This window comes from Trachypithecus francoisi, unplaced genomic scaffold (genome assembly GCF_009764315.1).
Source record: "Trachypithecus francoisi isolate TF-2019V2 unplaced genomic scaffold, Tfra_2.0 Lachesis_group1, whole genome shotgun sequence".
Taxonomy (NCBI): domain Eukaryota; kingdom Metazoa; phylum Chordata; class Mammalia; order Primates; family Cercopithecidae; genus Trachypithecus; species Trachypithecus francoisi.
In genome coordinates this window covers 101,665,183-101,690,838 of record NW_022681454.1, presented here as the reverse complement: position 1 = coordinate 101,690,838, position 25,656 = coordinate 101,665,183, and the positions used below count along the sequence as shown (strand labels likewise).

The 25,656-nt window shown below is 38.0% G+C and overlaps 1 protein-coding gene across 2 annotated transcripts in view; it reads right to left on the bottom strand.

The window, feature by feature from the left end:
- The window catches only part of TET2 (tet methylcytosine dioxygenase 2), a 146,997-nt gene that overhangs the window by 39,399 nt on the left and 81,942 nt on the right, over positions 1 to 25,656 (bottom strand). For both annotated transcript variants that reach the window (XM_033214910.1, XM_033214911.1), the window contains one exon: positions 2,971 to 6,422. In XM_033214910.1, the coding sequence (XP_033070801.1) occupies positions 2,971 to 6,376 (3,406 nt within the window). In that variant the 5' untranslated portion in view covers positions 6,377 to 6,422. The remainder of the gene's footprint in view (positions 1 to 2,970; positions 6,423 to 25,656) is intronic.

Here is a 25,656-nt window from a genome sequence, read left to right as displayed (position 1 = left end):
ATCCTGAATTTTAACAAAAAGCTTTTTTTAAAAAAAAATACAGGCATACCTCGTTTTACTGTGCTTTGCTCTTTTGTGCGTTGCAGTTACTGTGACTTTTACAAATTGAAGGTTTGTGGCAATCCCAACATGTTAAGTATGTCTATCAGTGTCACGTTTTCAACAGCATGTGCTCACTTCATGTCTCTGTATCACATTTTGGTAATTCTCACAGTATTTTAAACTTTATTATTAAACATGTTATGGTGATCTGTGATCAGTGATCTTCGATGTTACTATTCTAATTTTTGGGGGGTACCACAAACCGTACCCATAATCTGATAAATGTTGTGTGCATTCTGCCTGCTCTATCAATCAGCCGTTCTCCTCACTCTCTCCTTCTCCCTGGGCCTCTCTATTCCCTAAAACACAACAATATTGAAATTAGGCCAATTAATAACCCTACAGTGGCCTCTAAGTGTTCAAGTGAAAGGAAGAGTTGTATGTCTGTCACTTTAAATCAAAAGCTGGATATGATTGAGCTAAGTGAGGAAGACATGTCAAAAGCCAAGACAGGCTAAAAGCTAGGCCTTTCATGCCAGTTAGCCAAGTTCTGAATGTAAAGGAAACGTTCTTGAAGGAAATTACTCCAGTGAACACATGAAAGGTAGGAAAGCAAAACAGCTTTATTGCTGACATGGAGAGCGCTGTAGTGGTCTGGATAGAAGATCATGCTAGCCACAACATTCCTTAAGTCAAAGCAAGGCCCTGACTCCCTTCAGTTCTATGAAGAGAATGAGGAAGCTGCAGAAGAAAAGTTGGAAGCTAGCAGAAGTTGGTTTATGAAGTTTAAGAAAAGCAACTATCTCTATAACATAAAAGGACACAGTGAGGCAGCAAGTGCTGAAGTAGAAGCTGCAGCAAGTTATGCAGAAGATCTATCTAAGATCATTGATGAAGGTGGCGCTACCAAACAGCCTACTATTGAAAGAAGATGCCATCTAAGACATTCATAGATAGAAGTCAATGCCTTGCTTCAAAGGACAGGCTCACTCTCTTGTTACAGGCTAATGCAGCTGATGATTTTAAGTTGAAGCCCATACTCATTTACCATTCTGAAAATTCCAAGGCCCTTTAGAATTATGCGAAGTCTACTCTGCTTATGTAAAGTAATGGAACAAAGAAGTCTGGACGATAACACATCTGTTTACAACATAGTTTACTGAATATTTTAAGCCCAGTGTTGAGACTTACTGCTAAAAAAACAAAAACAAAAACCTCCTTTCAAAATATTACTGCTCAAGGCACCTCGTCACCCAAGAGCTCTGACGGAGATGCACAAGGAGATCAATGCTGTTTTCATGCCTGTTAATACAACATTCTTTCTGCAGCCTATGGATAAAAGAGTATTTTTGACTTTCAAGTCTTATCATTTAAGAAATATATTGTTAGTCTACAGCTTCTAAGATAGTCTTCTGATGGACTGGGGCAAAGTACACTGAAAGCCTTCTGGAAAGGTATCACCATTTTAGAAGTTATTAAGAACATTCATAATTCATGGGAGGGGGTCAATATATCAACATTAACAGGAGTTTAGAAGTTGATTCCAACCCTCATGGATTACTTTGAGGAGTTCAAGACTTCAGTGGAGGAGGTCACTGCAGATGAGGGAGATGTAGCAAGAGAACCAGAATTAGAAGTAGAGCCTGAAGATGTGGCTGAGTTACTGCAATGTCATGAAAAAACTTGAAAGGATAAGAAGTTGCTACTTATGGGTGAACAAAGAATGTCTGAGATGGAATATACTGCCAGTGAAGATGCTGTAAACTCTTCTGAAATGACCACAAAGGATTTAGAATATTACAAAAACTTAGTTGATAAAACAGCAGCACAGTTTGAGAGGACTGAATCCAATTTTCAAAGAAATTCTGCTGCAGGCAAAATGCTATCAAACAGCACTGCATGCTACAGAGAAATCTTTTGTGAATGGAAAACTCAATTGATATGGCATTTCATTGTTGTCTTATTTTAAGAAATTGCCACACACACAGCTATCCCAGCAACCTTCAGCAACTACCACCATGATCAGTCACAGCGATCAATACTGAAGCAAGACCCTCCACCAGCAAAAAGATTAGCACTCACTAAAGGCCCAGATGATTGTTGGCATTTTGTAACAATAAATTATTTTTTAAATTAAAGTATATATTTTTTAGACACAATGCTATTGCACATTTAGTATATTACAGTATAGTATATAAATAACTTTTATATACAGTGAGAAACCAAAGAGTCCTTATAAATTGCTTTATTGTAATATTCAGTTTATTGTGGTATGGAGCCAAACCCACAATATCTCTGAGGTATGCCTGTATCATATTTTTTAATCAAAAAGATGAAATTTTAAAGAAACTGGAATCAAAATGAATATAAATCACAACATTCCAAATGTATAAATGGAGAAAAGGCAACTTTAGGAGCACTAAGAGTGTCAGCATTATAATTTCCCCCAACTCATGAAGACTGAAGATAGTAATTTCCCTATTAACCAGAAATCTTGTGAAACTAATATATTTTACCTTGAATTAAAAAATACTTAAAGTTCCCACATTAGACTGCATATGGTATTTTTTCATTTTAATAGATTATTTTTCTGCCTAGCTGTCTCTCCAGGAGATAATATACAGAGAGCTAAATAGATGAATTGATCTAAAACAGATACATCCAAATTTTACAGGGTCTGAATAGAAGGAAAAATAAACATGCACGATTATTTAATTCTTTTAGAAAAACTGCATGTAAGTGAAATTCTCTTTCACAAGACACAAGCATCAGTAACTTGACAAAAAATGTAAGCTTCAGATTTTTATGAGCCTTTACAAATTGCTGCCAGACTCAAGATTTAAAAAAAGAAGGAAAATCCCATATCTGAAGATAAATTTGCTAATTCTGGATAAACACCATGTGTCTCAGTACATTTCTGGCACTTACCTACACATCTGCATGATGGGAAATCATATTGAGTCTTGACAGGTGTATCCAATAAATTTTTTATAGGAGTATCTAGTAATTTGGAAGGTGACTCTATAAAATTATTGAGAACAGAACCAGCTGTTCTTTTGGTTGGTGTCTTTTCTGAAGAAGTTGCTTGCTGCTCTAAAGCTGGGGTGTGGCTATCAAGTTCTGCAGCAGTGGTTTGTCTAGTCAAAACTGTGACTGGCCCTGACATTTCAACTTTTATTTGCTTCTGTGATTTGAGAGTAAGAGCCTTATGGTCAAATAATGACTTGGCCTGAAACTGCTTCAGATGCTGCTCCATGGTCTCAATGATGCTCTTTTGCTGCACATTATCACAGCTTGGAGGTGGATTCTCTTGCTTAGTTACCTTTTTCCATGTTTTGTTTTCTGGTGGTGCTGTGTGCATACAGGCATGTGGCTTGGATCCAGGTTCCACCTTAATTGGCCTGTGCATCTGACTATGGCAAGACTCACTTTGGGGTTGCTGTGTTTGCTGCTGTTCTTGCTTGTGTAAGAGATGCCACCTTAGAGCAGCATGCTTTTGAATGTCCTTCTGGGGAGGGGTCTGAGTGTGACTTCCTCCCTGGTCAGGCACAGGAAAAACATTTGCTTGGTTATGTATCAAGTACCTTTGCTGAGCAAGTTGCGCAGCTTGTTGACCAGACATATCTTGGTTTCTACTTTTATATCCCTGTAGAACTGAAGCTTGTTGTGACTTCTGCTCCTGTTCTTGAAAGCACCTGTGAAGAAGATCTTGCTTTGGGATCACATTATTTGGAAAATATTGCATGTGATGCAAGTTTTGGGTCTTGTTTCCTGCAAAAAGTTCAGGATGTGTAGTCTGTTCTTTATTCTCTGAAACTAAGTGTGTATTGTTTGAACAAGAAACCTGTATTTTGCATGCACTTGATTTTACGGTCTGACTATAAGGGGAATTTCTACTATTCATATTCGGTACTTCCTCCAGTCTCATTTGGACACTATGGGTCTGGAACTCACTTGATTTTGAATACTGATTTTCACCATGAAAACATTCTTCCACTTTAATCTGGCCAAAGAATGATCCTTCTCTTTGCTGATCATTGTTGCTTTGGGGGTGAGGAAAAGTCTGGAGTATTTCTTCTTTATTCTTCATTTGTAATTTTTGCTGCTGTTGCTGGTTTTGAGGGAGATGTGAATTCTGGGATGGTTGTGTTTGTGCTGCCTGTTTATGAGGCTTATGTTGCAAAAGGTGTGAGTTTGAAAATGGCTCAGTCTCTGAAGCCTGTTGATTCAAGTGCTGTTTCAACACTGGGGACGTAAGTTTTTCAGTTTGGGAATCTGCTCTTTGTTGAAAATGAAATCTAGTGCCACACAGTGACTGCACATAAGCTTTGGGTAAATGGTTTGTTTTGGAGAAGTGCACCTGGTGTGAGGGATTTTGGAACTGGAGATGTTGGTCCACTGTACCTTGGGACTGCCCTTGATTCATTTCAACTTGGTACATTTGTGACTTGTGCTCCAGCTGTGTTTTCTGGATGTAAGCTTGCCTTGGGAGCCCCCCAGGCATGTTGGAATTTCCAGTGTATTGTTTGGAGGTCATTTGATTGGAGAGATTGGATTGATACTGAAGAACTGATGGCAGTGATGCCTCATTACGTTTTAGATGGGATTCTGCTTGGTGAAAATGAGGGGCCTTTAATTCAATCCATCCTGGTCTCAGATAGTGCTGTGTTGGGGGCACAAGATCTCGTGTTTGTTCCTTGTCTCGACCCTTCAGAATCTCTTGCTCTTTGTTTCTCATCAACTGCTGACAGTTGTCCTGTAGCTCTCCACTGCTACCAAAAAATGGTGTGTTATGCTTGAGGTGTTCTGACATTGGTCTTGTTTTCTCAGAACACAATGGAACAGTCATTGTCCCTGCAGTCTGTATGTCATTCCTGTTCACACAATTATTCTGAGGCCTTTCAGAAAGCATCGGAGAAGGGCTGCATACATGTGTAGATGGATTAGGACTCTGGGAAGGTGGTGCCTCAGGTCTACCCTCTGTTTTCACTTCCCTTAAAAGTGTTGTGTTACTTTGGTTGGGGTAGTGGTGGTGTTCTTCTAAAACTCCACCATTCAGAGTGCTTTTTCCTTCTGAAGGAAGCTGAGGAACCTGTGAAAGAGGAGGAGGGGGAGAAAGAAGCAGTTGTGATGGTGGTGGTGGTGTGGTAGTGGCAGAAAAGGAATCTTTAGTGAACACTGAGCTTTGCTTGAAGTAAGCACCATTCATTTCATTTTGCTTTAGATACCGTTCAGAGCTGCCACCAGGAGCTTGCAAATTGCTGCTGGAACCTGAACAGAATTCTTCACCAGATGCTAGCTTTGTAGTTCCCTGGATATTATTTTCTGCAGGAGATGGGCGTATCTCAAAAACTGATTTTTGTTGTTGTAGTTGTTCTGGTTTCTGAAAGGGACAGGTATCGAGCATTGCAGTTGGTTTACTGGCATTATCAGCATCATCAGCATCACAGGCCTCAGTCACCACTGCAGCTGGCTTTGGAGGCAGCTCAGAGTTAGAGGTCTGTGCGGAATTGATCTGCCCTGAGGTATGCAATGGGTGAGTGATCTCACAGGACAACTCATTAGTAGCCTGACTGTTAATGGCATTTATGTGAGATGTGGTTTTCTGCACCGCAATGGAAACACAATCTGGATAATATTGAGACAGTGTTTTTTCCAGGAGTTCACCATGTGTGTGTTCCATGGAAGAGGCAGAAACTGTAGCACCATTAGGCATTAGCACTGCCTTGTTTTTAAGTAATACAATGTTCTTGTCATGGTAATTAGCACTTTTCCCCTCCTGCTCATTCAGAATCTGAAGTTCTGGATTTTCAGGCCCACTGCGGTTATGTGTTGAAAAACTGGTGAAATCTTTAACCGCATTTTCTTGGGCTACAGAGCTTACAGATTCTTTCTTATCACTCAAATCGGAGACATTTGGTTGACTGCTTTCACCTGGATTTCTTTCTTGGCTTACCCCGAAGTTACATCTTTCTCCATTAGCCTTTTGGTCTTGTTTCAATTTCTTTATCTGAAGGAGCCCAGAGAGAGAAGGTTCACTAACTGTGCGTTTTATTCCTCCATTTTGCAAACACTTGGAATACCCTCTTCTTTCTTGTATAAAGTCAGGACTCACACGACTATTCTGGCTTCCCTTCATATGCGGTATTCCATAATAACTTTTGAAAGACTGCCACTTGGTGTCTCCATTTACTTCTGGATGAGTTCTCTCAGGCACTGGGCTTCCATTCTGGAGCTTTGTAGCCAGAGGTTCTGTCTGGCAAATGGGAGGTGATGGTATCAGGAATGGACTTAGTCTGTTGCCCTCAACATGGTTGGTTCTATCCTGTTCCATCAGGCTTGCTTCGGGGCCATCCACAAGGCTGCCCTCTGGTTGAATTCTAAAGAGCATGGAAACAAAAATTAAAATGTGTTTATATAAATATAAATGTATATATATATATAATACTAATATATCTTAAAGAATAATTGTGCATAAATATTGGAATACCTAGACATAGCAAACTGATATTTATTTTGTTTCATAGTGACAACTGACAGCTACTCAGGAAATGACCATTCTTGTCTTCCCAACAACTCTCAAATATTTATGGTCATGGAGAATAAGGGTGATCAAAATTACCAGTTAATGTGGGAAGTTCATATTCTTAGTTACTCAATTTCATTCCGAAATAATTTTTTGCCAAAATGCTAAAAATAATTGAAAAATGTCAACTTTTCTTTTCTCTAGCACTTCATATATCTAATCACTTGCTAAGTTCTATCAACTCTACTTCCTATATATTCCTTTAATCATCTTGAGTGCTACTACATAGCTCACATCTTCTCTTTATCACTGTGCCTCCTGATCTCCGCAGTTTTTTTTTTTTTTTTTTTGAGATGGAGTCTCACTCTGCCATCCAGGCTGAAGTGCAGTGGCACGATCTTGGCTCATTGCAACCTCCACCTCCCAGGTTCAAGAGATTCTCCTGCCTCAGCCTCCCAAGTAGCTGAGATTACAGGTGCCTGCCACCATGCCCAGCTAATTTTTGTATTTTTAGTAGAGACGGGGTTTCACCATGTTGGCCAGGCTGGTCTTGAACTCCTGACCTCAGGTGATCTGCCCGCCTTGGTCTCCCAAAGTGCTGGGATTACAGGCGTGAGCCACCGCACCCCACCTTCAGTAGCTTTTTAAAAGAGTTCTCCTCCCCAGCCCCGTCTGCCCTTCCCCTCCAGCCCTTTAAGGTTCCCTTTAATTTATCAGAAAGGAATGTTCTAAAATGCAAATCTGATGTCATATTCTCTTTAACACATTGGCTTCAACTGCCTGCATGGTTCTCAAACTATTTCATCCAAATACACCTGACAGATAAGGCACACTCCCTTCAGTGTTATCAATATTCCAGGTGACAGAATAGGAGTGATGAAAAGTGTAGTTTATGAAAAACCCTTTCTAGGTGATTCTATGTTTTCCTCTACAGGGGCTGGCTGCCCAAATCTTTTGAGAATTTCGGTTTAATTTAAATGTTTTCTTCCCTCCGCATACAGGCTGTTTTTTTCTGTCCTCCTACTCTCTCTTACAGTTTATACTCCAACAATAACAACGGCTTATAAATATCCAAACATAGTAAGCTGTTTCAGAGTTTCATGCCTTTGGTTTTCTGTCTGCCTAGAATGCCTTCTTAATCCCCTTATTTGCCCAATGACTCTATACAGAACTCTAAACCTGTCTCAGATATCATCTTCCCTAGGATTCCGTCTTTGACTCTCTAAAAGAATTAATCATTCCTGCAGAGAAAAGGGAACACTTATCCACTTATTGCTTGTGGGAATGTAAACTAGTTCAGCCATTGTGGAAAGCAGTGTGGTAATTCCTCAGAGGACTTAGAATTGCCATTTGACCGAGCAATCCCATTATTTGGTATATTACTCAAAGGGATATAAATCATTCTACCATAAAGGCACATTGTACGCATATGTTCACCACAGCACTGTTAACGATAGCAAAGACATGGAATCAACTTAAATGTCCATAAGTAGTAGACCGGATAAAGAAAGTGTTACATATACAGCATGGAATACTACACAGCCATAAAAAAAAAATACAAGATCATGTTCTGTGCAGCAACATGGATGGAGCTGGAGGCCATTATCCTAAGCAAACTAACAAAGGAACAGAAAAATACCACATGTTCTGTTAAGTGGCAGCTAAACAGCAAGAACACATGGACACAAAGAGGGGGAACAACAGACACCAGGATGGGAGAAGGGAGAGGATCAAAAAACTACCTATCAAGTACTACATTTACTACCTGGGTGACAAAATAGTCTGTACACCAAACCCCCAAGACATGCAATTCACCTATGTAACCTGCACTTGTACCCCTGAATCTGATTTAATTCATTCGAACATTTTTGGGAGTAGTACTAATGAAGATTTCAGAGTCCCAATAATACAGAAAGCCAGAAGAAATGGCACCAAAAAAATTAATCCATTGTATAAGGTATCTGCTTTATTTTCCCACAGTCTTTCTCATTACATTTATTTTTAAAATGTAAGTAGAGAAAAAAAAAAAGACTATTTTCTCTTTGGACAAAAAATAACTCTATTAAAACAGCTACTGCTTGATAAACAAGAAAAATGAAATAGAAGAAATAAGAATATAAATGTTGAAAAGTAACACTAAAGTAACACTAAACAATCTTCTTATTGTTTACAGATAAGAAGATTATATACAGGTCAACCTATAGAATCAAGTAAAAAATGGTTACAGTTTTTGAGAATTCAGTAAAGTAGCTGAAGAAAAATTCATAGCCTTGATTTATAAGAGCAACAACCAGTCAGAAGTTTTACTGGAATAAAATACTGTACTTATAATAGAGGAAATTAATACACTAGGAATAAGTTTATAAAATGTGGAAAACCTATTTTAATACAACTTTAAAACTATACTAAATAATATATAAGTACAAAAACAAAACAAGTGAAAAGCTATAATATGTTCTTAGATAGCTGTCAAATTATTCACTTAAAATACTCTTACTAAAAGTACTTGCACAATATTTTGAGGAATTAGGGAAGTTGACTCCAAAGTTCATGTGGAAAAATAAACTGGGTAGCCAGGAATATTCTGAAAAAGAATTGTATGGGGCCTAGTAGCCAAATTAAAAGATATTTAAAAGCAACACAGCTACTATACTTAAAATAGCTTGTGTTTGCACATAAATAATATTAATACGATCAATGGAATAAAACAGAATGTTCAAAAATAGACCCAAACCACAGAAATATGCTACGAGATAAGGATGGGATTTCAAAGACATACTTGATATTAGAACATCTGGGTAATCTCCTGAAAAAATGATAAAGTGGGATCATTCCCTTATACTTTATACTAAGATAAATTCTAAATGAATTTAATATATGAATACAGGAAATAAAACTCCCCCAAAATTTAAAAACAATCTGAGAAAACTTAAAAAAAAAGTCTAATGACTGGGTAAGTTCTTTTTCTGTGAAACAAAATCTAGAAGTCATAAAAGATGGGAAAGTTTGCTAAAATTTATGTGTGCCAAAATAAACATGTAAAAAGAGTTAAAAGTTGTATAAAACTTTTCTTGAGGGGGCGGAGCAAGATGGCCGAATAGGAACAGCTCCAGTCTCCAACTCCCAGCGCGAGTAACACAGAAGACCGGTGATTTCTGCATTTTCAACTGAGGTACTGGGGTCATCTCTCTAGGGAGTGCCGGACAATCGGTGCTGGTCAGCTGCTGCAGCCTGACCAGCGAGAGCTGAAGCAGGGCGAGGCATCGCCTCACCTGGAAGCGCAAGGGGGAAGGAAATCCGTTTTCCTAGCCAGGGGAACTGAGACACATAACACCTGGAAAATGGGGTAACTCCCACCCCAATACTGCGCTTTAAGGAAACAGGCACACCAGGAGAATATATCCCACACCTGGCCGGGAGGGTCCCACGCCCACGGAGCCTCCCTCACTGCTAACACAGCCGTCTGCGGCGATCTATCCGCAAGGCAGCAGCGAGGCTGGGGGAGGGGCGCCCGCCATTGCTGAGGCTTAAGTAGGTACACAAGCCGCTGGGAAGCTCGAACTGGGTGGAGCTCACAGCAGCTCAAGGAAACCTGCCTGTCTCTGTAGACTCCACCTCTGGGGACAGCCCACAGCTGAGGTCCAATAGGGAAAGCAGCGGGGGCGGTGCAGAGGCGAACGACTCTGTCTGACAGCTTTGGGGAGAGCCCTGGATCTCCCAACGCGGAGGTTGAGATCCGAGAACGGACAGACTGCCTGCTCAGGTGGGTCCCTGACCCCTGAGTAGCCTAGCTGGGAGACATCCCCCACTAGGGGCAGTCTGACACCCCACACCTCACAGGGTGGAGTCATCCCTGAGAGGAAACTTCCAAAGGAAGAATCAGACAGGTACACTCGCTGCTCAGCAATATTCTATCTTTGGCAACCTCTGCTGCTGATACCCAGGCAAACAGGGTCTGGAGTGGACCTCAAGCAATCTCCAACAGACCAACAGACAGTCCTTCTGACTGTCAGACGGAAAACTATCAAACAGGAAGGACACCTACACCAAAACCCCATCAGTACGTCACCATCATCAAAGACCAGAGACAGATAAAACCACAAAGATGGGGAAAAAGCAGGGCAGAAAAGCTGGAAATTCAAAAAATAAGAGCGCATCTCCCCCTGCAAAGGAGCGCAGCCCATCGCCAGCAACGGATCAAAGCTGGTCAGAGAATGACTTTGACGAGATGAGAGAAGAAGGCTTCAGTCCATCAAACTTCTCAGAGCTAAAGGAGGAATTACGTACCCAGCGCAAAGAAACTAAAAATCTTGAAAAAAAAGTGGAAGAATTGACAGCTAGACTAATTAATGCAGAGAAGATCATAAACGAAATGACAGAGATGAAAACCATGACACGAGAAATACGTGACAAATGCACAAGCTTCAGTAACCGACTCGATCAACTGGAAGAAAGAGTATCAGCAATTGAGGATCAAATGAATGAAATGAAGCGAGAAGAGAAAACCAAAAGAAAAAAGAAGAAAAAGAAATGAACAAAGCCTGCAAGAAGTATGGGATTCTGTAAAAAGACCAATCTACGTCTGATTGGGGTGCCTGAAAGTGAGGGGGAAAATGGAACCAAGTTGGAAAACACTCTTCAGGATATCATCCAGGAGAACTTCCCCAACCTAGTAGGGCAGGCCAACATTCAAATTCAGGAAATACAGAGAACGCCACAAAGATACTCCTCCAGAAGAGCAACTCCAACACACATAATTGCCAGATTCACCAAAGTTGAAATGAAGGAAAAAATCTTAAGGGCAGCCAGAGAGAAAGGTCGGGTTACCCACAAAGGGAAGCCCATCAGACTAACAGCAGATCTCTCGGCAGAAACTCTACAAGCCAGAAGAGAGTGGGGGCCAATATTCAACGTTCTTAAAGAAAAGAATTTTCAACCCAGAATTTCATATCCAGCCAAACTAAGTTTCATCAGTGAAGGAGAAATAAAATCCTTTACAGATAAGCAAATGCTTAGAGATTTTGTCACCACCAGGCCTGCCTTACAAGAGACCCTGAAGGAAGCCCTAAACATGGAAAGGAACAACCGGTACCAGCCATTGCAAAAACATGCCAAAATGTAAAGACCATCGAGGCTAGGAAGAAACTGCATCAACTAATGAGCAAAATAACCAGTTAATATCATAATGACAGGATCAAGTTCACACATAACAATATTAACCTTAAATGTAAATGGACTAAATGCTCCAATGAAAAGACACAGACTGGCAAACTGGATAAAGAGTCAAGACCCATTAGTCTGCTGTATTCAGGAGACCCATCTCACATGCAGAGACATACATAGGCTCAAAATAAAGGGATGGAGAAGATCTACCAAGCAAATGGAGAACAAAAAAAGCAGGGGTTGCAATCCTAGTCTCTGATAAAACAGACTTTAAACCATCAAAGATCAAAAGAGACAAAGAAGGCCATTACATAATGGTAAAGGGATCAATTCAACAGGAAGAGCTAACTCTCCTAAATATATATGCACCCAATACAGGAGCACCCAGATTCATAAAGCAAGTCCTTAGAGACCTACAAAGAGACTTAGACTCCCATACAATAATAATGGGAGATTTCAACACTCCACTGTCAACATTAGACAGATCAACGAGACAGAAAGTTAACAAGGATATCCAGGAATTGAACTCATCTCTGCACCAAGCGGACCTAATAGACATCTATAGAACTCTCCACCCCAAATCAACAGAATATACATTCTTCTCAGCACCACATCGCACTTATTCCAAAATTGACCACATAATTGGAAGTAAAGCACTCCTCAGCAAATGTACAAGAACAGAAATTATAACGAACTGTCTCTCAGACCACAGTGCAATCAAACTAGAACTCAGGACTAAGAAACTCAATCCAAACCGCTCAACTACATGGAAACTGAATAACCTGCTCCTGAATGACTACTGGGTACATAACGAAATGAAAGCAGAAATAAAGATGTTCTTTGAAACCAATGAGAACAAAGATACAACATACCAGAATCTCTGGGACACATTTAAAGCAGTGTGTAGAGGGAAATTTATAGCACTAAATGCCCACAAGAGAAAGCAGGAAAGATCTAAAATTGACACTTTAACATCACAATTAAAAGAACTAGAGAGGCAAGAGCAAACACATTCAAAAGCTAGCAGAAGGCAAGAAATAACTAAGATCAGAGCAGAACTGAAGGAGATAGAGTCACAAAAAACCCTCCAAAAAATCAATGAATCCAGGAGTTGGTTTTTTGAAAAGATCAACAAAATTGACAGACCGCTAGCAAGACTAATAAAGAAGAAAAGAGAGAGGAATCAAATAGACGCAATAAAAAATGATAAAGGGGATATCACCACCACCCCACAGAAATACAAACAACCATCAGAGAATACTATAAATGCCTCTACGCAAATCAACTAGATAATCTAGAAGAAATGGATAATTTCCTGGACACTTACACTCTCCCAAGACTGAACCAGGAAGAAGTTGAATCCCTGAATAGACCAATGACAGGCTCTGAAATTGAGGCAACAATTAATAGCCTACCCACGAAAAAAAGTCCAGGACCAGATGGATTCACAGCTGAATTCTACCAGAGGTACAAGGAGGAGCTGGTACCATTCCTTCTGAAACTATTCCAATCAATAGAAAAAGAGGGAATCTTCCCTAACTCATTTTATGAGGCCAACATCATCCTGATACCAAAGCCTGGCAGAGACACAACAAAAAAAGAGAATTTTAGACCAATATCCCTGATGAACATCGATGCAAAAATTCTCAATAAAATACTGGCAAACCGGATTCAGCAGCACATCAAAAAGCTTATCCACCATGATCAAGTGGGCTTCATCCCTGGGATGCAAGGCTGGTTCAACATTCGCAAATCAATAAACATAATCCAGCATATAAACAGAACCAAAGACAAGAACCACATGATTATCTCAATAGATGCAGAAAAGGCTTTTGACAAAATTCAACAGCCCTTTATGCTAAAAACGCTCAATAAATTCGGTATTGATGGAACGTACCTCAAAATAATAAGAGCTATTTACGACAAACCCACAGCTAATATCATACTGAATGGGCAAAAACTGGAAAAATTCCCTTTGAAAACTGGCACAAGACAGGGATGCCCTCTCTCACCACTCCTATTCAACATAGTGTTGGAAGTTCTGGCTAGGGCAATCAGGCAAGAGAAAGAAATCAAGGGTATCCAGTTAGGAAAAGAAGAAGTCAAATTGTCCCTGTTTGCAGATGACATGATTGTATATTTAGAAAACCCCATCGTCTCAGCCCAAAATCTCCTTAAGCTGATAAGCAACTTCAGCAAAGTCTCAGGATACAAAATTAATGTGCAAAAATCACAAGCATTCTTATACACCAGTAACAGACAAGCAGAGAGCCAAATCAGAATGAACTTCCATTCACAATTGCTTCAAAGAGAATCAAATACCTAGGAATCCAGCTTACAAGGGATGTAAAGGACCTCTTCAAGGAGAACTACAAACCACTGCTCAGTGAAATCAAAGAGGACACAAACAAATGGAAGAACATACCATGCTCATGGATAGGAAGAATCAATATCGTGTAAATGGCCATACTGCCCAAGGTTATTTATAGATTCAATGCCATCCCCATCAAGCTACCAATGAGTTTCTTCACAGAATTGGAAAAAACTGCTTTAAAGTTCACATGGAACCAAAAAAGAGCCCGCATTGCCAAGACAATCCTAGGTCAAAAGGACAAAGCTGGAGGCGTCACGCTACCTGACTTCAAACTATACTACAAGGCTACAGTAACCAAAACAGCATGGTACTGGTACCACAACAGAGAAATAGACCAGTGGAACAGAACAGAGTCCTCAGAAATAATACCACACATCTACAGCCATCTGATCTTTGACAAACCTGACAAAAACAAGAAATGGGGAAAGGATTCCCTATTTAATAAATGGTGCTGGGAAAATTGGCTAGCCACAAGTAGAAAGCTGAAACTGGATCCTTTCCTTACCCCTTATACGAAAATTAATTCAAGATGGATTAGAGACTTAAATGTTAGACCTAATACCATAAAAACCCTAGAAGAAAATCTAGGTAGTACCATTCAGGACATAGGCATGGGCAAGGACTTCATGTCTAAAACACAAAAGCAACGGCAGCAAAAGCCAAAATTGACAAATGGGATCTCATTAAACTAAAGAGCTTTTGCACAGCAAAAGAAACTACCATCAGAGTGAACAGGCACCTACAGAATGGGAGAAAATTTTTGCAACCTACTCATCTGACAAAGGGCTAATATCCAGAATCTACAAAGAACTCAAACAAATATACAAGAAAAAAACAAACAACCCCATCAAAAAGTGGGGAAAGGATATGAACAGACATTTCTCAAAAGAAGACATCCATACAGCCAACAGACACATGAAAAAATGCTCGTCATCACTCGCCATCAGAGAAATGCAAATCAAAACCACAATGAGATACCATCTCACACCAGTTAGAATGGCAATCATTAAGAAGTCAGGAAACAATAGATGTTGGAGAGGATGTGGAGAAATAGGAACACTTTTACACTGTTGGTGGGATTGTAAACTAGTTCAACCATTATGGAAAACAGTATGGCGATTCCTCAAGGATCTAGAACTAGATGTACCATATGACCCAGCCATCCCACTACTGGGTATATACCCAAAGGATTATAAATTACTCTACTACAAAGACACATGCACACGTATGTTTATTGCGGCACTATTCACAATAGCAAAGACTTGGAATCAACCCAAATGTCCATCTGTGACAGACTGGATTAAGAAAATGTGGCACATATACACCATGGAATACTATGCAGCCATCAAAAAGGATGAGTTTGCGTCCTTTGTAGGGACATGGATGCAGCTGGAAACCATCATTCTTAGCAAACTATCACAAGAAGAGAAAACCAAACACCGCATGTTCTCACTCATAGGTGGGAACTGAACAATGAGATCACTTGGACTCGGGAAGGGGAACATCACACACTGGGGCCTATCATGGGGAGGGGGGAGGAGGGAGGGATTGCTTTGGGGAGTTATACATGATATAAACGTTATGCACATGTACCCTAGAACTTAAAGTATAATAAAAAAAAAAAAAAAAAAACTTTTCTTAACATATAGGACTCCTACAATAGATGAATAACCACCTACTAAAAAAATGGACAAGGGACATGGACAGTTCATAGAAAATAAAATGTGAATGGCTCTTTTAAGTATTCAAGAAGATGTCTACTATTGCTCATAAAAAGAAATGCAAATTAAAACTGAACAAGATACAGTTTTTCTCTTCTCAAATTAGTGAAGATAAATAAGTTTAATACTACACTATGTTTGGCAAGCATGTGGGAAAACAGATACTCTCTCACATGGCTTTTGAGAGTCAAAACCGCCACAAATATGTAGGATGACAATTTGGCAATATGTACAAATTTGTACAATATGTACAATATGTACAATTTGTACAATATGTACAAATTTCAGAAACGCTTTCCTTGCCCCTTTTAAGAATTTATCTGACAGGCCAGGTGTGGCAGCTCATGCCTATAATCTCAGCACTTTGGGAGGTTGAGGCAGGTGGATCACCTGAGGCCAAGAGTTCTAGACCAACCTGGCCAACATGGTGAAACACTGTCTCTACTAAAAAGATACAAAAATTAGCAGGGCATGGTGGTAGGCACCTGTAAGCTCAGTTATTTGGGTGGCTGAGGAAGTCCTATATGTCCACCCGGGAGGTGGACATTGCAGTGAGCTGAGACCGTGATGCTGCACTCCAGCCTGGGTTACAGAGTGAGACACTGTCTCAAAAAAAAAAAAAAAATCTGACAAATATGCTCATATATACATTAAATGATGTAGGCACAATCTTTTGCAATAATAAAAGGTTAGAAACAACCTACATCAATATGGGTTATGTTAAATAATTTATGGGACAGTCACACAATACCATGTAGCTATTAAAATTGGTATCTCTATATTTTCAGATGGAAGTATCTCTAAGTAATTAAATGGAATAAAGGAAGCCACACAACAGTTTATATAAGAATGCTACAACCTATACCTTTGTAAAAAAAAAAAAAAATCATCTCTGGGGAATATATAATTGGCCATAATAATTTGCCTTCAGGAAAAAGAATGCGGCAGCTGGAAAAAAGCACTGGGAGGGGGATTACTTTTAACTATTTCCTTTTTTTTTTTTTTTCTAAATAAGTTTCAAGCATGTGTATTACTTAATAAATAAAATAAAAGGCCAGGCACGGTGGCTCACGCCTGTAGTCCCAGCACTTTGGGAGGCTGAGGTGGGCGGATCATGAGGTCAAGAGATCGAGACCATCCTGGCCAATGTGGTGAAACCCCACCTCTACTAAAAATACAAAAATTAGCTGGGCGTGGTACATGTGCCGGTAGTCCCAGTTACTCCGGAGACTGAGGCAGGAGAATCTTTTGAAACCGGGAGGCGGAGGTTGCAGTAAGCCGAGATCCTGCCACTGCACTACAGCCTGGCAACAGAGCGAGACTGTCTCAAAAAAGTAAAGTTGTAACTCATATTGGACAAACAAAGTGATGTCTTTATTTCTGCTAGATTCACTTCCTCCCATACGTTAAGAGATGGTCTAGATATACATCATCCAGCACAGTGACTAGTCGCATATAGCTGTTGAGCCCTTAAAATGTGTCTAGTTCAAATTGAGATGTGGTATCTGTGTAAACATTTCGTTTGGATTTCAAAGATTTAGTGTGAAAAAAACACAAAAATAAGAAATATTTAAGACATGTTGAACTCTTTTAAATATATTGGGCTAAATCAAATGTATCATCAGTTTGTTTCTTTTTCACTTGTTTTAATGTGAGTACTAGAAAATGTAAAATTCCATGTGGCTTACATTATGTTTCTATTGAACGAGTAGAAAATTTGAGTGAGACAATGGCTCTTAATCATCAATAACACCTAATAAAGAAACTTGAGGTTTTAAAATCATGAAAACTGATCTGTAGTCTTTGATATGAGAGGCCTCTCCAAAATCAGGACACTACCACTTTTCAAATATTAAGGAGCATAGAAATAAATCTAAATAAATCCTGTAGAGACAAAGTCAATTAGCTGTTCAAATACTACAAAAAAAAAGGCACTTTTGGTAACTGTAAAACCAATTCATACATAGAGCAATCAAAAGGTATTTACATGTATATACATGTGTACATTTATGATAAATTATATAAAATTTGTAGGATCTGTACATAATACATGTTTTTCTACTTTCTAAGGTATAAAATATGTTAAGCATTTAATATATTACCTTTTACTATGATCCATTCCACATAATTTTGGACATTCTTTAAAGTGTCAAGGGCAAATCCTTTGATACGTATAATAATAGCTACTAAGAAGTGAAGGTGACTTAAAATGAAATGTATTTCAATATGGAGTTTTAAACACAACGGCCATTTTAAAACATTATACAGAACTATTTTGTCTGTGACAGCAAGTCCTATCTTTATACAACCATTTGTGTGAAAAGTTTAATGGTTAACTTTTTCACAGGAAGGGCAGGAAAGTTATATGTTAGAATGAGGAAAATTTGTTATTGGTCTTTAAATCTTATTTCAGGAAATTTTAACTAATAAACTGCCATTTAAGGAGAAAAAGGCAATATTTTCTTTTACTTTAATATGTGGTAAATCACACTTTTTATATACATACCCTGGAATATTATGATCCAGTAACCCACTTGCACAGTACTCTTTCAAGCTCTTAGTGCTTGCATACTGATGTTGATAAAGTATTACTTTGTTTAATAAAAAAGAAGAAAATGAGACCTATGCATTTTGCTCATTGTAGAAATACTGAAAAAGCTTTCGTGCTGTAGTTTTTATGGGGTCATTTACACAGTGTTTTCAAGCTTGCATAAAAAGCCTACATAAAGTCAATAATTTTTGCATAAGATAAAAAAATCTTCAGAGATGAATTTTTGTAGATATTTACCTGCTATTCACCTGCTATTCAGTGAAAGTATAGTTAATGAATTTTTTTTTTACAAATTTAAATGATTGCAAAGAAAACTTTTTCAAAGTTAAACTGTTTTTCAGATAAATATAAATTTTTGCTGTAGAGATTATTTGTGTGATTTTTGCTTCTCAGAGACTAAGAACAAAAATATAATTTTAATTCATATCTGCTCTTATAAATGACTCATTGGAAATATTTTGAATTACCATAATTTTTTTTAGTTGAAATTAAACATCCTTCTATTTTTTCCTACACCAGAGAACATAAAATTAATATGGTATATAATGTTAATCAAGATACTGTTCTATTGTGCAATGAAATATTCAAACACTTTTTAAAGCCAGCTATTGAAGGTCTATACATTGTAATTCACTATATGCAAAATAGTCCATGCCAAATAAGATTCTACCTATAAAAATCATTCCCTAGATGGAAACAATTTTTATTTTAGAATGAGAAGCAACTTTACAAGAGGACAATGTCTTTCCTAAGAGGATGCTGGCCAATCAAAATTAAGGCCTTTTTTTTGGGTTGTTAAACTGATTATGAAGTTTATATACAAGAACAGAGACAGAAGAACCTTTGGGAAAACATGGAGTGACTAATTGTTTACCCAGGGATGATTTTCATGATGTTAATACTTCACTCATTGCACTTAGTTAAAATTTAAGAATGAATATAGCTTTTAACATATTCCTTAAGAGATGCTCTTATGGGATATAGCTGGTATCACGTTATCAACCTACAGCTCATGCAATTCCTGAAAATTTCACAATGTGCTCTTGAGAACTGGTTGTAAGCACTGTTAGAGCTACCAAAATATTAATAAATTATATTATTCTCTTTTCTCCTTTTGAAAATGAAATTTCCCTGAGATCAAATACATGCCATATTACTTTGGCATCTTTATTTCCAGAATTCTACTGGACAAAGAGCTCTTGCTTCTAGAATGACTAAATAGCATTTTAACCTTTTGAAAGGTATGTTAGGCTGTCCTTGAGCTGCTATAAAGAAATAGCTGTCTGGGTAATTTATAAGAAAATAGGTTTAATTGGCCAATGGTTCTGCAGGCTGTATAGGAGGCATAGCACTGGCATCTGCTTTGGGTGAGGCCTTACAAAGCTTACAATCATGGCAGAAAGCAAAAGGGGAGCAGGCATCTAACATGGAGGGAGTGGGAGCAAGAGAGAGAGGAAGAGAGAAGAAGAGGGAGGGAAGAAGAGAGAAGAAGAGGGAGGGAAGAAGAGAGGGAGGGAAGGAGACAGGGAGGGGGACATGCCACACACCCTTAACCAGATCTCCTGAGAACTCACTATCAGGAGGACAGCACCCTGGCATGAGGGATCTGCCCCAATAACCCAAACACCTTCCACTAGGCCCCACCTCCAACACTGGGGATTATATTTCAACAGGAGATTTAGAGGAGCCAACATCCAAACCATATCACAAGGCTAAGAAATTCTAAAGTGACACTCAAATGTGAGTAATAATATGTAACAATGATCTTAACAATGTGTAAACATTTCAGAGTAGCAGCAAGGATCTAGTACCATTTTCTCATTTTAAAGATGTGAAAACTGAGGAATCTGCCCATGGTGAAGCATCAAAATAGAGGCTCCCACAGCGGGTAGGCCCAAGCACTCTGGCAGCTCTCTGAAGCTCTTCCCACCACATAATACTAAGAAAAGTGCATAATTCAGGGAGTAAGTTTTGTTATTAAATTCACATTTAGCCAGCAATTTAAGCTTTTTTTAAAAAAACAAAGTATTTTGGTTATGTATCTGTAGGTCTGTAATTATTAAGATGATTAAGGGCATTCTGCACGTATTTAGCCAACAAATCACTTCTTTATGTGGTTTGGGATAGAATAAAAAAGAAAACGTAAACTTTTAGGACATGGAATTTGAAGCTGCCGCAGAGTTATTCTGATCCCTTCTTTGTCACCTTCCCAGATTATCTTTGCAATGCTGGACTGCTGATGATTTTTCTCTAGAATATTTGACGATGATTTATAAATCTCCCCTGGTAGTGTCACTGAGAATTAGAGCTCAAGACACATTAGTTCATTTAGTTTTTCAGTCCTGTTGCACTGAGTTGAATCCTCACTCAGTGCAGTTGCTATGGCATGGAGCTAACTCAAAGATGCATACATCCTCTACTGCCCTGAACTGTGGTTATGCTAAGGCAATGAGACTACTGAAGTGCCATGGGAATACAGGAGAGGGGAAGAGTAGAGCACTTGTCCCTTGGTGGTATATCAGCCACCCAAGTCACTCTTGTAAAATTTAACTTCATTTCTTCTTGCCGTAGTATGAGAGAAGAACACTACGTCAAAGGTAAAAGGCTGACAACAAATGTTCATCAAAGCTACCTACAACATTACTGAGGGAGAGAACCAGTGACCTAAGTAGAAATGTGCATCAGTAGTCATCAGGTACAGCGAACACCACATAAAAAACTCAATATAGTGCAATTAAAAAAAAAACTATTAAGACAACAAATGAGTTGTGGAAGCTCTTCTGATGATTGAACCCTTAACCTACGAAATACATGACATGTTTATATGCTTCACTATCAACTTATCTTTGCTTATCAAAATACAACACATAGCTCATTATTCAAACTACACACACACACACACACACACATACACACACACACAATTTTCGACTATATGGTGCAGCATGAGATTTCTTCATAGGTTTACCAAAAAGGCAACAAAGTGAATTAAACTTTAAGAATGAACAAAATATAATGCTAAAGTTGTAAGAACTTTGGTATTTTTTTAAGTCTAAAAAGGCAGTTTTAGAAATTATCATTTGCCTAAATGACATATTAATTAAATCACAATTTTAAAATGTCATAATTTAGATCCCACTAGTCATATTATGTATGTCTATCTTTTTATTCCAATAATCTAATGTTCTTTGCAATGCATGGATTTCCAAGGAATGAAAAAGAATATTTCTATTTACTATAAATGCCACCGTTTTTTTCTTCAGGAATTCTAAAGGTCAAATTATAATCAGGCAATTTAACATAAATAGAAACATGCAACAATTATATGGCCACTCAATAATTTCAGCTAATGCCCCAGAATAAATTTTTATAAGCTACGAGACAGAGAGAGAGAGAGAGAGAGAGAGAGAGAGAGAAAGACTGGCTGAGATGTCAATTATGTTAACCTTTATCTTCTATGTCAGAGGCATGTATTAATGAAGCATGTTTATCTCAATAGAAAATACTGGCGTTTTGACTACTAGCTAACATTCTGGTTTCCTAAGACCAAAACAGGTTTTAGCCACAGCAGTTTTCCTTTGATTTTCTTCCTTCTCCCGCCTCTCTGAAAATAATTTATTATAAATTCAAGTTGCATCGGCAGCATCTGTGAAACAATTACTGCATCTAGGACTGACTCTGCAGTCTAATCCATCATAATTATGACAGGCCTCTTTGAAGATGCTATGATGCATGACTTAAAAATAGCACATTAGTGTGCAAATGGATCAGCATCTCATTTCACCAATATGCATTTAGGATTGTAATTTTGCTCCATACCATTTGACTCTTCGGATTACTCAAGAATGGTAGCTGTATCTCTCACCACATAAAGCTGTAGATACGCTCAAATTTGTGAAGAGGGCTTGACTTTGCTTTTGTTTTATTTTTTGGTTTACTGATTTTCTAGGTGGGGGTATATCTTTTATTGCTCTAAGAGAAAAAATACACATCATTTAAATTTTATGTCAGCTTTTTTTCAAGGAGTCAAAAGAGTCAATTTATAGATTTGTATAGTTGCCATACTATAAGGTAGTAAGTTGTTTTTTCTATAAAAAAGTTTTGCATGTCCTAATACTACATGTATATACACATTACTCTACCATCGTGAATCCTATTTATATATTCAGATTACTGAGGGTAAATACTTCAGACTGCTTACTTATGGGAACTATATCTGCTAAAGGCACTGTGTTTCAGGATCAAACTTATGGGAATCACTGTATATCTCCCTGTGACTTCCACTGACAGGCTTTAACTCTATTAGTAATTCAGGGTGTTAGGAATTAAATGTTTATTGACATGGAAAACACTAAGTAAAGATGATGTATATGGCCACACCTCCTACACAGATGGCACTATTCTCTAAAACTATTTTGGATTCTTCTTATCAACATGGGACATAGCTTGTGTCAATTATATACTCATTTCAAGATGTGTGCAATGCAATGGACTTCATTATTGTCTACTAAATTTCCCTGTGGATAGTGTTCTAAAATCCCAAGCAAAATGTTGGTTTAAATTCTTATTTTCTGTATGTATTAAGTTCTCTGCATTTAGTTTGACTTTTAAAATTACTATGTAATATTGGGATGGTTGCCAAGTCTCACTCTTGAGGTAAAGAAAGTGTTTTTGTATAGGGCATTTCTTACAAAATTAGAAACTATTCTTCATTAACATTATTTAATATTTAAATATTAAAGCTAAAATTTTAAAAACATAATCCAAAACACATATTTTTCAACAGCAAAATTAATGTATCCAAGCTACATATTAGACCTGGAATATAATGTGTTTACTATATGGATTAAGTATGGAGAATATAAGGTGAATTAATATTTTTAAGGCAAAGCTAACTTTTCTATTTCTCATTTTATAAGAACTTTCTATCTTAATATTAAAAAATCTGTGAAGATGTACTTCACATCTCTTGAAAAAGGACTGCTGAACACACATATATGTCAAAGTCCTCAGAGAAAGTTCTTTCGTTTCTGAAAAGGTGTTAATTGGACAAGTAGCTGCATATACACATACAGCGTGTACACTGCTCCTAGTCTAAATCATGTGCACAGGAGGCTTTGTCAGGCTTTTCATAATCCTCAGTAGGGACTATTTAATTCCCATGTTTAGAGTTTTAAAATGTGTTTCTTAAAATGGCAGTATAAACAAAATTTAATAATGTATAGATTATTTCAGAGGAATGCCACTGAAGATTAGAGGCAGATTAGCTCAGAGATAGAGATCTGCATTTTAGAACTGGAGACACCTGCCAGTTTAGTATAAATCTGCTTTCAGTTTGCAACCCAAGTTAGCCAACCAGTTTCTCACTGGTAAAATGGGCATGATCTTTTGTCAGTTCTCTATTATCCACGTATCTGTTAATCCTGGAATTATTTCTTGAATTTGGCTTATTCCTGGCCTTTCTCCAAGTCTCATCAAACTAGTATGTACTGAAGGAAAGAATAATAATAATAATAATTTTAAAAGATAAACATAATTAGAAATGTAACTTGTCACAAATATTGTTTCTCATAAATTATTTTAAAAATCTAGATTTTTTTCCACTTCGGTTGAGTCCCATTGTTAGAATGGATAATTGTGAGCTGGTTGTCCTTACTGGAACACTGTCTAGGATACATTTACATTATCCAATGCTTGAAACTTTCAATTAAATAAAAGTGTACTTACAAAAATTGCAGAAATTGTTTAGGCTTGGTCATGCTCTAAGAATCTGTCCAGGTCAAGGAAGCCCCAGCAGAAAGAGACTGTGGGGTGGACTCAGCAGACAAAGCTGAAGTAGCTATAGTGATAGAAGAGATAGGGGCAGATCTCTCATATCAGGGTACTGTGCAGTGAGAGCCCTTGTAGGCCTCTCTAAAGAACCCTCCATGTGTGTCAAGAGAGAGCCAGTATTCGAATGCCTGCCTCATAGAGGGTGTCCAATAGCCAGTCAATGCCTGGCAGAAAGATAGCAACATCCAAAGTTCTGCAGTCTTGTTTAGGAGCTTAAGGAGCCCGGAGCTCCTTTTCATCTTTCCTCAGTCCTGCCCAATCTCCTAGACACTGGTGTTCAAGGTAGAGAGGGAGGGGAGGTATCAGGAGTGAGGCTCCCCTACTTTCAACTCTAAGGGTTGGAGCCAGTGTTTAAGTTTGTGCTAGGAGAAGAAGAACATTGACTCAGGCTTGAGTTGGGAGTTTTAAAATGAATAGGACTGAGCTTCAAAGACTAAAAATTGTTCTAATAACCAAAAGGTGCTGTAAAAATTATGTTATCTGGTCAAGAAGACACCAGAGGCTGAAGGGGTGAAGGAGACTATAATAGTATTTTTGAGGGGCAATTGTAGAAAAAAAACTTTCATTTTTATATACTGAAGTATGATTTTTCCAATAGAATCATTACATAAGGCCAACAAATGGGTTCTAATAATATGTAAGAACTTTATGTAATTTCTAGGAGGTTTCATAATCATTCAGTGTAGTTATATAATGACACTGGTAGAGTTATAAAAACAATCTGTCAAGGTATCCATTCTTTCACGCAACAAATATTTATTGAACATATTCTATGTGTCAGGCACTCTAGTAGTCACCAGTAATACACCACTGAACAAAAGAGACAAATATTCCTGTCTTCTTTGATCTGATATTCTAATGAGAGGAAAAAAAATAAACACAATAAGAAAGTAAATTACGTGGTGTGGTAAGAAAATGTTGAGTGCTAAGGGAAAAACAAATAATAGGGCAACTAATGGGGAATCAAGAGTATTGGGGAGTGGCTGCCCTATTAAATACTATATAGTGAGAGTAAATCTCATTAAGATAGTGAGATCTGAACAAAGTCTTAAGGTCGAGTTATAGAATAAACATCTAATTCACCAAGATGATTTTAATTAATCAATGCATAATTCTTTATTGTTGAATACACTGTCTCACATCTTCGGCCCTAAAATCAAGAATGGCAAAACAGAAAACAAACAAACAAAACCCCACAAAGCTATCAAAAGGTAGAAATTAACTATATTAGAATCAACTAAATTGTCATATCCCCAGAGGTCTCTAAAATATTAATGTGAAACAAACCTGACATACCTAGCATTTTATTTAAAAACTCTGTACCAGGAATCCTTGCAACACAGGCATTTTGGCAATTATGTACTGTACTGTATCCCTAAAACCTGCTCCTTCTAAAAAATATATTGTTCCCTACCATTGTCTCAAAAGGCATGCCATCTATGTTTTG